The sequence below is a fragment of the Chlorocebus sabaeus genome, chromosome 7 (genome assembly GCF_047675955.1).
Source record: "Chlorocebus sabaeus isolate Y175 chromosome 7, mChlSab1.0.hap1, whole genome shotgun sequence".
Lineage (NCBI taxonomy): Eukaryota > Metazoa > Chordata > Mammalia > Primates > Cercopithecidae > Chlorocebus > Chlorocebus sabaeus.
The window spans coordinates 63,729,969-63,743,729 of record NC_132910.1 but is presented as its reverse complement, the minus strand read 5'-3'; the positions used below and the strand labels follow the sequence as shown (position 1 = coordinate 63,743,729).

Here is a 13,761-nt window from a genome sequence, read left to right as displayed (position 1 = left end):
ATTCCACTTCTCGCCATACTCCACCATTGTCTGAGCCTCAGTTTACTCATGTGTAAGGGGAGCTGCGATGATTAGAGGAGCTCGTCCATGCCATGCACTGGCTTGCTTGGTATCCTTGGAGTCACCGAAAGATTAGTTCAACTCCCCGCCTGCCCCCGCCCTGGGGGCAACATTCATTTTGGGGAAAAATCCCCCTTAATGCTGAAACGATCCAGTTCCCTTCTTTTCTCTAGTTCGTCAATTGGGCTCTCCGGAGAGGCCACTCATTTGGGAAGGCGTGGTCCGGGTCGGTGCACCGCGCACCAAAACCTGCTAGAGAACTCAGAGAGGCCGCCAGGGAGCTGGGTGCGGGAGAAAGGCGCCAGCTGGCGGGTCACCTCCGGAGGAAGGAAGGGGCGGGAGCGCGAGTGGGGAGGGCGGAGCCTGAAAACCCCCGCGCCTTCGCTGCGGGCTTTACAAAGGCCCCGGGCGCGCGAGAGGAGGTGCTCTGCCAGCCAGAGGGAGGGGAGGCCGCGCGCGCAGGAGGATCGGCGGTTCGCGGTCCGTGGTCCCTGGCTCGGTTCCCCGCATCCGGGGGCTCACACCTGCCCGCGCGGAGGAGCAGCGGCCGGGCGCCCTCCCCCAGCCTGCGCCCAGTCTCCTCGATTCCCCTCGCTCTGAGCCGGGCGAGCCGAACAACTCAGGAGAGTTCACACACTCCCCAGCCCCAGGTACTTGCGGGGCGGCGGGCTAGGGGTGAGGTGGGGACTGGCCCTTTTCCGTTTATCCTGCAGAGACAGCAGCTTTGTCCAGGAGATTTTCGGGGTTTCGGATCGGAAGTCATCCCCCGCCGCTCCGGCTCACCTGGCACACGCTCACCATATGCTAAGGAAAGCCTGCAAAATTAGAGACGGCACCTCCCTGTTTTATAAAATATGAGAATATTTACATAAATGAAGAAACATTGGAGATGGGGGTGTTTTTTCTCTGTACTTCAGTGTTTTTTGCAACGTTTTTCTAATCAGAAAACAAAAACGAATGCCATTTATGCAGTGTGGCTCCAGAGCAGTTGTGCGCGACGCCCCCCTTGCCAATTGCCACGGCCCTACGCTGTCGCTCCACGCTGTCGGAGACCTTTCTGAGGGGCCCTGGGCTCCCTGGAGTGCGGAGGTCCTTGGTCCTTATCCTGAGTTCTTGTTTCAGTCTGGTTCATGAGATAAATATAGTAATCCGTTGTTTTCTGGGACTTTCCCCAGATTTCAGATTGAAAGGTGGAATTTCCCAAATCCTCTGAAGCCAAAATCCACAGACTGAACCTCACTCCGGATTTCCGCAGCCACCGGAAAGTGGGACTGTACCCCGGGTCAGGCCAATTAAGTAGAGTGGGAGAAAGAAAATATTATGTCTGAAAGACACCGAGCTTTCTTAAGGGTTTCCTCCTGCTGTGTTTGGTTTTCACATTTTTTTTTTTTTTTTTTGATTCTTTGTTTTTGCAAGCAAGACCTGTGGCTTTAGTATTAATTCTGCCAAACAGCTGTGCCAGAGTTCACAAATATCTTCAGAGCCACACTTCAGGGTGATCCTGTTGAGCAGGGTTAGGCAGGAGGATTACTTGGTCCTTTGCTCTGCTTCCAAGTTTCTGTTCCCCTCCTGTGTGCTCAGTGTTCGTTGTTCATTAGGGAGAAAAGCCTTGAAACTTCCTACTTGCAAACACCCAAAGACATACTCTTTCTTGAGAATATATTCAGGGGGAACTGGGGAGGAGAGGGGGCTGGGGGGAAATGAAAGTAAAAATTTTCAGCATCCAGCGCAGACCCCATTAGCATAGTCAACCCTGTTTTAAAAAACAGACTTCTTAAAGCATGAGAAATCTTGTTGGCATGCATGACCACCCAGGGGCGCCAAGCTTTCTGTTGAACCGCTTAGACACCTGGGTCCTTTTAGCGAAAATATTTCTATATATCTTTTTGTTTATGACATTTTAAGGCCGAACACCCTTCGGCAAGGTGAGGGTAGTACATCTCTTCACTGACTTTGCAGGACCTTGTGTGGGTGTGTGTGGGTGTGGGTATTTGTGTGTATGTGTGTGTGTGTTGCAGGGAGGGTAGCAGAGGTGGAGGTACTGTTTTTGCACATAACACCTCTACACGTATCCATTCTTCTTTCCCCAAAGAGGAGTCAGAAGCCTTGCCCTCGATCTAACCCTTCTCTTCCTAACTCTAAGCCTCCCAGGTAAGTGTATATATACATCCTGATGTCCAGCACAGAAGAGTTGGACACTCAAGAATGCAGCATCCATGCCTTCTGTATTCAGCTTTCAGAGACAGAGTTTCCAATGGCAGTGCTTATTTTTATTTCTATATTTATTGTATTTCCTTTGTTAACACAGATATTACTGTTTGTCAGATATTAATCAGTGTTTTACAACTTTTCCATGTCAGATATCACAGTTTACCCCTTTATTGATACTTTGCTAGTCTCCAACCACTGTCAATTCCATAAACATCAGAGGGTTGGTGATGTTGTAAAGAAAATATTTGTTAAGTGTTTGAATAGATATTGAAGTCCACATGGTATAAAATTCCAAAGGTATCAAAGGTATAGAGTGTACAGTGGAGAGTAAGTCTCCTTCCTATCTTGGGCCCCCAGTTTCTGTCTCCAGAGGTAACCATTGTTCTCACTATATAAAATCATTGTTCCCCTGTTTCTTTGATAACTTATGACTAACAGATTTCAAAATGCTCTTTTGAACAAATGTGCACCAGTGATTTTTAAACATCTAACAATTTTGAGTATATTATTTTAGTTGTCAGCTTCTGTCTTTTCCTGTTTTTCTGCTGACCACTCTGAAATGTCAGAGTGTTCAGGCTACTTTGTAGAGAGACCTTGTGGCTTTGGAGATAAACAAATAGATTCGTTTCTAAGTTCCTTGAGGTAAGAGATCAACATGGTCTCTAAACAACCCGCCACAATTACTGATGAGTACTAGGTCCATGTTAATATTATACACCCAGGCTTAAGGATAACTGATATTCACAGTAACCTGGTGCTTCAGAGCCTGCTCCTCCTATGAGGTAGCACTAATGGTGTATTTTCCTCCCCAGTATTAGATTCTTGTTTGGTGCCTTGCTGGTTGTAGCCCACACACCTTTATGTCCCCTTTCTCTACATGTTAACTGCTAAGGTTTGTGAGGTAACTGGTAACCGGCAGGCAGTGTTTGTAATGGTTAAGAGAGGATGTATTAGAGTTTGAGTTCTGTCTTTGACATTGGATTTGTGATCTGGGCTAGTTTTTAAACCCTCTGAGATTCAGCTCCCTCATCAGTGAAGCAGTGATTCACAGGGTTATTTTGAAGATGAAATGACCTATTGTCACCAAAAAGCAGGTTAGTGGCCCACTGCATGCAGAGTCCAATTAACAAGAGTGCAGTCTGGTACAAAAAAAAGTGAATTCCTAAGCTAGCTTGGGGAAGGGGGCACAAAACGTCCTGCCTTTATCCACACCCAGAATGTGCTGCTTCACTTTTGGAGCAGAAAGTGGGCACTTTTATAAAGTAGGGTGGGAAGTGAGCCAGAGCAGGGGGTCCCCTGCTTCCCTTGTGTTTTACCAGACAGTTGAGTTGGCACCTTCCTGGGCAGAAATATAAGTTATATAAGTGGCCAAGCAGTCACACTCTCACCATACCCTCCTAGTAGGTGTGAGTTCAGAGGCCACCCCCTGGAAGTGAGAGTTCTGTGGGGACATGCTTTGGTCTGCAAATTGACTGCCAACTATCCAGGAGAGATCAAAGTCAAGGTCGTCATGGTTAGATATACTTGCCCTGTAGGGAATGTCTGGTCAGGAGAAGTGAAAGGTTACATTTGCATTTCTGAAGGTCTAAGTAGGAAGCAGGGCACAGGGGGAAGGGGAAAAGAGAAAATAATTTAAAAAATTAAACTATGACTTAGAAAAATGGATGTACTTGGTTACAGTGTGTCAGGGACTTAGCAGTCTGCCTGGCATATGAAAGGCATGAAATAAGTAATAGCCCTTATTCCTGTCTGTATTAGTTTATTCTCACACTGCTAATAAAGACATACTTGAGACTGGGTAATTTATACAGGAAAGAGATTTAATGGACTCACAGTTCTGCATGGCTGGGGAGGCCTCACAATCATGGCAGAAGGCAAGGAAGAGCAAGTCATGTCTTACATGGATGGCAGCAGGCAAAGAGAGGGCTTGTGCAGGGCAACTCCCCCTTATAAAACCATCAGATCTCGTGAGACTTATCACAAGAACAGCATGGGAAAGACCACCCCCATGATTCAATTACCTCCCATCAGGTACCTTCCCCAACATGTGGGAATCGTGGGAGCTATAATTCAAGATGAGATTGGGGTGGGGACACAGCCAAACCATATCATTGTCAGGGTTTGCTGTGGTTTTACACCTTGATAAGATAGGTGAATGCATCCATCAGCTCAGGGTCTGATATGGTGCAGTAACAAATGACCTCAAAAATTTCAGTGGCTTATTGGAAGAAGGGATTTTTTTGCTAATATTACCTGTCCTTTATGTATCTGTCTTTGGCTCTTCCCTCTGGGACCCAGACTGAGCTGCTCCTTGTGGGAACTGCTGATGTTTTGACAAAAGAAAGCGGGAAGGTGGAACTACACAGTGGCTTTTAAGCTTCTGATTGGACGTAAGTTTCTGCTTCTCTTCCATTCATGTTTCATTGACATGGTTGTTAATGAAGTGGATCATCATTTTAAAGGGGCAGAACTGGTAGGGATAGGCCTGCAAGGATGGGGTAGCAAATATTTGACACTAATGCAGTCTGCCTCAGTGTTTGTTGGAGGGAGTCACAATTGTGAACCCAGAGATTCATCAAATCCAGAGAATTGATCTATACCAAGACACTCATAACCACTGATGTATAAACCAGAATGCCATTTTTTCTCCCTAACAGTGGATAATATATCTGCCCTGGGGACTGAGTATAAGAACCTATATGGGGTAAGCTTTTCTTGTGGTGGATTTGCTCAGAAGACTGAATTATAAAGTAATAGCTTATGTAGAGCATACAAAAACAAAATTTGGATATTACCAAAAGACTGTTTAGATCCAGAATACACCATGGTTTTTAATCCAGTTCTCCTTTTGCAATTCTTATTGCCTGAAGTCCAAGAATGAACTAGATTGATGGCAGCATATTGTAAATAAAGCTGGAGATCACTTACAGATTTCTGACGCTTCTTTTCAGGCTCTTGTTAATAGCAAATGCTTTTCTTGTCGACTGCTAATGCATCATTCCATGACTTATAATTATTCTTTTATGCTGTCTGCTTCCTGAATGAGACTTTATTATCATAATTACAGTGTCTTCAAATCACAGTGTAAGATGGATTAACCAGTTCTACCCATTGTGTGTTAATTTTTGCTGACTTTGGTTTCATAGTAAGTTTTACCACCTCTGGCACAGGATTTTGAGGATTTTTCTCAGTTTTTCTGCTTATAGGTGGACATCTGTGGCCTGCTTGGGTAGAGCAATATGATGCAATAATGTTCAAAAATATATTATGAAAATAAAATTGAAGATGCATTTTCAAATCAATAGAAAAGAAATATTGCTTACCTATGTCGTTTGTTGGATAACTGAATAAATTGAGAGTTTGATTTCCAGCAGCAAAACTTTGCAAAACAGAAGGAAAGATTGTATTTTAAAAGTAAATAGCAGGACTGAGAATGGTAGCTCATGCCTGTAATCCTAACACTTTGAGAGACAGAGGTGGCTGGATTGCCTAAGCTCAGGAGTTCGAGAGCAGCCTGGGCATCACGGTGAAACCCCATCTCTACTAAAATATGAAAAATTACCTGGGAGTGGTGGTGCACGCTTGTAGTCCCACCTACTCGGGAGGTTGAGGCAGGAGAATTACTTGAACCTGGGAGGCAGAGGTTGCAGTGAGCCAAGATCACGCCACTGCACTCCAGTGACAGCAAGACGCTGTCTCCAAAAATAAAAATAAAAATAAATAAATGCCAGCAAGGTAGAAAGGGAAGGAAAGTATTCTGATTTTTGTTTTTTATATTTCAAACCAGCATAATTTTGATGCCAACATCTAATATAGATGGCAAACAAAAAACAATAAAACTACAAATCATTCTTACTTAAGACTGATGATCTCCAAACCCCAAATCAGTATAAGCAGACAGTGTCTGGTAGCCGCAGCAACTGAGAGTCATCCAAGGAATGCAGGCGGCACTCAGCATCTCTCTGTGTACCAGTGTAACTTATCGCCATGCTACAGTTACAGAACTCTGTGCAGCTGTTAAAGAATGAGGTATATTTGTGCGTGTAGATATGGGAAAATTATCACCCATATGTATTATTAATTGAAAAATCGGTCAGGCGCAGTGGCTCGTGCCTGTAATCCCAGCACTTTTGGGAGGGTGAGGTGGGTGAATCGTGAATCACCTGAGCTCAGGAGTTTGAGAGCAGCTTGGCCAACATGGCGAAACTCCCTCTCTACTAAAAATACAAAAATTAGCCGGGTGTGGTGGTGCATTTCTGTAATCCCAGCTACCTGGGAGGCTGAGGCAGGAGAATTGCTTGAACCCGGGAGGTGAAGTTTGCAGTGAGCTGAGATCATGCCATTGCACTCCAGCCTGGGCGACAGAGACTTGTCTCAAAAAAAAAAAAAAAAAAAAAAAAAAAAAAGAACAAAGAAAGGTTCAGAACTAAATATAGCATGTTTCTATTTGTGTAAGAAGCTTTTTTCTCTGTGGAGAAATGTGCTTGTATGTGTGTTTGTGTGTGTGAGAGTGTACACACATAGTTACGCTGGTTGTGTAAAGAAAATTTCTGTAAGGAAAAAAGTAGCTTTTACAGTGGTTGTACTCTAGGAGAGAAAGACAAAGAGTTCAGATGGGGGAGAAATACTTGTTTTTTAAATCCGTTGTTAGTGTTTGAATTTTAAAATCATGTGCATGTACTTTTAAAAAATTAAATTAGTTTTAAAACGGCTATTCTGTGTTGAAGTAACTTCACAAAACTTTTAGTAGCTATTTCTGCCGTCCCGTTATACTGCTTTTAAGTACTGTACTAATTATCAAAGACATATGAAGTGAAGTGTAGGTGGAGGGCACCTCAGGCCATCGGCTCTCAAGGGATGTGGTTAACAACAGTTAGATTGTGCTATTTGTAGTTAATGACAGTTTGTCCATCCAGTCATTGAGTACCACTGACAAAAATAAATAATTCTGATACCAGTGCAGGCTGTGATAATTAGAACCAACTAATGGAGACTTATATTCTTAAAAGTAATGTCTGAAATTTGAAATTATAGAATAAAATAACCATTTAAAGCATTTACTATTTTTAATCATTTACCTGTTAGAAATCAAAGTGAGGATGTAAAGGATAAATGTTGCAATTATTTGTTTATAACTATTAAGTTTATTTAACCAGGTTTCATAATTCATAATATATTGAATTATAATCCAGTTAATAAACTGTAAGTTTTCTTTATGTATATATCCTCTGAAGGTATTCAAACCAAAGGGATTTTTTATTTCCTGATTTTGTTTTTAAAGTACACCTGTCATATTTTCTCTGGGCTCAAGTGACTCTATTTAGGTGAAAGAGGAACTGAGGTTTCTTTATGCTTCCCTCAACTCATTTTATTATCAAAAATCATTCTTCGTTATTGTCTGCATTTTATGTGTGGTCTTATAGTCAAACTAGAAATGAAAAAGATAGGAAAAGCTAGTGTAGCAATTTTATAGGGCTTGGTATAAGATTTCACATATCTACTAGTTCACTGAAAGTATTGTCTATGTATCGTTTTCTTAGTCCAAATAAATTGCCTATCAGTTGATATTCATCAAAACGTTAGAATCAAAGCTCTGAATGCCTCAAGCATAAGCAGAAACTAACATGGTAATTTAATTATTGCAGGTGGGCCTTGTGCACATCATGAGCACTTTTGAAGACGCTGACACAGAAGAGACAGTAACTTGTCTCCAGATGACGGTTTACCATCCTGGCCAGTTGCAATGTGGAATATTTCAGTCAATAAGGTTTTCTAACAGAGAGAAACTCCCTTCCAGCGAAGTGGTGAAATTTGGCCGAAATTCCAACATCTGTCATTATACTTTTCAGGACAAACAGGTTTCCCGAGTTCAATTTTCTCTGCAGCTGTTTAAAAAATTCAACAGCTCAGTTCTCTCCTTTGAAATAAAAAATATGAGTAAAAAGACCAATCTGATCGTGGACAGTAGAGAGCTGGGCTACCTAAATAAAATGGACCTGCCGTACAGGTGCATGGTCAGATTCGGAGAGTATCAGTTTCTGATGGAGAAGGAAGATGGCGAGTCATTGGAATTTTTTGAGACTCAATTTATTTTATCTCCAAGATCACTCTTGGAAGAAAACAACTGGCCACCGCACAGGCCCATACCTGAGTATGGCATTTATTCACTCTACTCCTCCCAAAGCAGTTCTCCGACAGAAATGGATGAAAATGAGTCATGAACACAGAAAGTCTAACAGGAGAAATATGAAGGATGAAAAGCTCTGTAGATGCTGTATAGACACTACTTATTAAGAGTTTATTAGGGTAGTATATTATAGTCATCTGTTATGCTGTGAAATTTGGAATTCAGTGTTATCATTTTGAAGTCTGTAAATGGTGTTAGTCATTAACTTAGTCACCTGTTGTATTCCTAGATCTACACAAAATTATTTTAAGTGCTCATCTGTGAGGATTAATATACAAAAAGTATCCTTTGAGATGAAGTAGTGTTCTCAAAATAAGGTTATATTATTTTCTTCTTCTGCTTGATTTTCATCTTGTGTTTTGCTTTGTTTTTGTAAGGAACCATCTCTTGGTTTGGTCACATCATTTCACAGCAGCCATTTGTTTTTAAGGTCAAGGCTCCAGACAGGTTGTTACTGATGTTTGCAGCATGTCAGTACTTGCAGTACTGGAATATGTTCTAGGCTAGTGTCTGTGCGTCACTGTGGTTTTAGTATGGAAGGACTTACTTGAGAAATACTACCTTGCTTTTCTATGATTTCTTTTTACAGAATTATAGTGTGTTTACTCCTAAGATGACAGTTCTCTTTGTCTATATTCAGCATCTAAGACAAATATTTAAACATTTTAAAGAACCACTGTGTTAAGTTTAGGATTATTTACTTACCAAATTAGAAGTTTGACTTTTATGTGTTATATACAATTTTAAAATTTCACGAATTCACCTTTTTAATAGTATCCATGTACATAATAAAGTCAAAGTTTAATTAATCATTTTCTTTGAATTTTTTTCTAAATAAGGGAAAAAACTGTTCTTGGGCCACTTTACATAGATAAATATATGTGAATGTTTGTAATTAATGCTTAAATATTCCTAGTGTTAACTTCAAAAAAAGTCTTTTTCAGTTCTTAAATAACATTTTTTTATTTAAGATACTTATTCAACTTATCTTAACTCAGGTAGCTAGTAAATGTTAAGTAGATGAGGTAACTGTTCAGTTAAGTTAAATTGTAGCATTGCCAGGTAGTGAGGCTCGCTGTACAATTTTCCAGATAAATGAAATTTCCTGTAGTGAGAGGTCCATGTTTTTGTAACAGCCTTTTAAAAATGCTTTTGTGAACCCTCCAGCCTCTTACCAAAAGAGGCTTTAAACCTCATCTTGATTCAGACCATCAGTCTATTCCTGGGCAATAGTATGTGATGTCTAGCACCCTAACCCCGACTCCCCAGCCCTGGGACTATTCCAGTAGAGTGAAATATTTGTCCCTGTACAAAGTGGCCTGAATGACTGTTTGAGTTCGTGTGTCTAGTTTTCCTCCTTATTCCCTGTGATGCCCAGAGTAATGGCCCATCCAAAGATGTCCAGATGTTCATGTGCTAGTCTCCAGAACTTGTAACTGTGCTGTTACATGGCAAAGGGGAATGAAGGCTGCAGATGGAATTAAAATAGAATATGCTGGATTATCTGGGTGTGCCCAATTGATCACCAGATCCTTAAGAGTGGAAGAGAGGCAGATCAGGATGTCAGAGTGATGAGGTGTGAGATGGACTTGACCTGCTGTCGCTGGAAAGAAGGAGGTCATGAGCCAAGGAATGTGGACAGTCTCTTGAAGCTGGAAAGTGTGCATTGGACATCTGGAAGCCGGAAAAGACAAAGATCCAGAAAGGAACAAAGTCTTGTGGACACCTTGATTTTGGTCCAGTGAGATATATTTGACTTGTTAACCTACAAAACTTTATGATGATAAATTTGTGTTGGTCATAAGCCACGAAATCACAGTAATTTGTTATAGCAGGAGATAGAAAACCAATATACTCCTCTTAATATAAGGTTACCTACTATTGATTCCTTCTAGGATTTTAGCTTCCTGTCTGATGTGGATTTACAGCCAGATCACCCAGCTTGTTTGAATTGCTTACAGTGTGTAGTCTCATGGTAAAGGCTTTCTATGAGTGAAGTGTATATCCTTTAATGTGTGCATACTGTCACATTTTGACTATTTCGGAAGACTTTCACCTCTGTTTCTTGTCTTTGAGGCTGATGAATGTGTTTCTAGGCTACAAATTTAATATTAAGGGATTCATGTATTATTGTTATTGAACCCAAACAATGTGTTAAGTAATATTTAGGGCCAGAAAAATCTCATGCTCATACAGAATAATGATTTCTCCTAATGTAAATCTTGGAAAGGGTTTTGTTCAACTTGAGAAATATTAAAATTTTTTTCTATTTTTTTTTCTTAAAAGATTGGCAAAGGAGAGAGTGGGTTGCTAAAAGTTTATTTATCATTGTTCTCCAAAGAATAGAAACACTTTCCATAGCCCAACTCCAGTAGTAAATAATAATGAATGCTTTATAACAAAAGAGCAATTGGTTAGTATTAGAATTGTTTTGATTACAAAGTTAGCATCTCTGCCAGAGCTACCCAACCCCAAATCAGGGTTGTTAGAGGGAAGCTGCCATATTTCTCAGAACCGAGGAAGGAATGCAGCAGACCTCAGGTGGGATTGAATGCGCTGGCTCTGACCCTCAATGCGTACTGGCTCCATGGCCACCTGTAGCTCCCAAGGTTTACACGTTATTGATCCCCCCCAAAGAGACCTGATCTCTTGATTTCATTTCCAGGGAAGGGTCAGCTTGGGTCAGGTGCCCACCCCTTCACCAATCAGCTTGTCTCAGGTAATGCAGTCACGTTATATAATGGCTGCTCTGGTCAGTGATCATGTGGATAGATACAACTTTTTCTCCAAAAAATGGTCACGGGGTGGGGGTGGGGCAAACAAAACTATTAGTGTTTGACACAAGGTACTGCAGCTAAGATGTGAAACCTTCCATATACACCTTAAGGACTTCTTTGTCTCTGGAAAGTGATTTTTCTGGGGCTCTTTAGGTAAAGAGGTGTATTAATGGTGCCAGTGTTAGAATCATTGGCAGTCTTTTCTTGAACCTGCGACTCCAGTGGTTAAATCTCATATGTCATATGGTTATATAACCATTTTCTAGAGAATTCTATTCCTACTATCTAATGCAGTAACTGACTTAAAAGTAAAAAGTATTACTGTTAGACTCTAACATGAGTAGCAATATTTGTTTTAATGGAGGTGGGATTAGGTATGTGTTTTTACATTAAAAAATTTTTATATATGTAAATAAATATATATGCCTTGTAGAAAAATTAGCCATAATCTTACTACCAGAAGAGAACTATTATTAACCTTGTGTGTGTGTATATGTGGTAGATGGTTCCATATACCTCCTGGCTCTTTTTATGTTCCCAATTCTCTAACACTTGTTTAATTCCTTATATTATTATGTTAAGATAACAGGTATTGTTATTATTTTACTATGTGGACCATGATCGAAACTATCAGAGTTTCCATTTCGGGTGGTGACCAAGATGAGCCCTATGGAAAGTGTGGGTGGAATTTAATGGGCTTCAAGTTGGTATGAGTTGTCCTCAGATCCAACCTATTCAACCTGCATGAAAATACTTATTCGTCCTTTACCTCTTAAGCAATGAACTTAGGGCTGGGAGCACTGGTGAAGAAACTGGGATGGCAGTAGTTTCAGCTTTGTTGATGGTTTCATAATTTTGTTGCTGATGGAAGGCTACCAAGGGACTAGAGATGAACCAGTTTGGCCCTGCTTAGTGGCATCAGTGAAATAACTGCTTGAAAGACCCAAATCAAGACAGTAACTTCTTTTTTTTTTTCAGACTACTCAAGTGCAGTAGTCAGAAGGGGGAAAAAGAGTAGAACAAGAAGTTCAATCTGTAACTGACTATGAACAATCAATTGAGCTAACTCAACAGTGACATTTCAAAACAGAAAACTTCTGAGGTTAGACAGTCACAATAAGGTGTGACAATGAAATTTCCCCTTAGTTCAGAATGCTTTTTTATAATAATACCACTTTTGGCATCTTGAAAGTTTTTTAATCAAAGTTAGGTTAGACACATTCTTTTTTTTTTTTTTTTTTTTTGAGTCAGAGTTTCACTCTTGTTGTCCAGGCTGGAGTGCAATGGCACAATCTCGGCTCACTGCAACCTCCGCCTCCTGGGTTCAAACAATTCTCCTGCCTCAGCCTCCCGAGGAGCTGGGATTACAGGCATGCTCCACCACGCCCAGCTAATTTTGTATTTTTAGTAGAGACAGGGTTTCTCCATGTTGGTCAGGCTGGTCTTGAACTCCCGACCTCAGGTGATCCGCCCACCTCAGCCTCCCAAATGCTGGGATTACAGGCATGAGCCACCGCCCACACCCAGGTTAGACACATTCTTTTTAATAGCTAAGCAAAAAAATCCCCTGAAGCCCCTAAAACTCTCAAAACAATACTGACCTAATTTCTACCGGAAAGAATTGTACAGTGTTGAGTGCGGGCTCTGAATCATACTGCTTGGGTTTATCGACCATTCCTGTAATTTGACATAACTCAGATTCCTCTTTTGAAAAACAAGGATTAAATAGTGCTTCCTTCATAGGCTCTCTGTGAATATCAACTGAGATACAGTATGTAGTCTCCTTACCACAGCATTTACACACAGTATGTGTTCCTCTGAGTAGCATGGGGCAGAGTTAAGTCCTCATTTTTAATGGTCTCATATAAGATTTCTGAACTACAGAGGACATTATCTGGGTAGGAGGAAAAAAAATCTTTAAATTTGAAATAATAATACTCATACAATTTATTTTAATATCATTTTCCAAATTTAATTTCATTTTCACCTTTAATATTTCCTAAGGATTCAAGAATCAGATGCAGGGATTCTGTTTCTCTCCATTTTTGTTGTTATTGTTGTTTTATATTTAGGATTTCAATGTGGAATCTCAGATTTCTTTTGTAAACTCCTTTACTGTCAGATAATTAACCAGAAATACCAAATAAATGAAGATGGGAAAACACTATATCTTTAATAAAAAATCTTTTTTAGATGTCTGTATTCTCAAGAAATTATGATTAGGACATGTTTACATAGTTAAATGAAACCTCTGGCCTCTGCTAGAAAAATATATTTCTCTATTGAAAAAAAAAGCAGGCATAATCCCAAAATACATCATTTCAAAAGTTCTAGTGTTACCAGTGGTGAGTATGGGCAGGTTCCATAGTCCTTGATCTTTGTCTTCTTGGGAGAAAGAATTCAGCCAAGAGACAGAATTATATTTAAGGCAGACACAAGAGTTTATTGAAGCAAAAAAAAGTACACTTGGATGGAACCAAGAGGGATGTCAAAAGATTGAGTACCCAGCCTGACCTTTGTCTTAAG

General features: G+C 40.5%; 1 protein-coding gene across 2 annotated transcripts; it reads left to right on the top strand.

Annotated features, from left to right (window-relative positions):
* Positions 1-409: 409 nt before the first annotated feature.
* On the top strand, positions 410-13,402 carry TIFA (TRAF interacting protein with forkhead associated domain). Of its 2 annotated transcripts, XM_037990982.2 has the most exons (3): positions 410-710; positions 4,570-4,661; positions 7,917-13,402. In XM_037990982.2, the coding sequence occupies exon 3, from the start codon at positions 7,935-7,937 to the stop codon at positions 8,490-8,492; it is 558 nt and encodes a 185-aa protein (XP_037846910.2). In that variant the 5' UTR covers positions 410-710; positions 4,570-4,661; positions 7,917-7,934; the 3' UTR covers positions 8,493-13,402. The 2 variants fall into 2 exon arrangements, with proteins under 2 accessions (XP_037846910.2, XP_007997746.3); XM_007999555.3 differs by lacking the exon at positions 4,570-4,661 and having other exon boundaries at positions 412-710.
* The last annotated feature ends 359 nt before the right edge of the window (positions 13,403-13,761 follow it).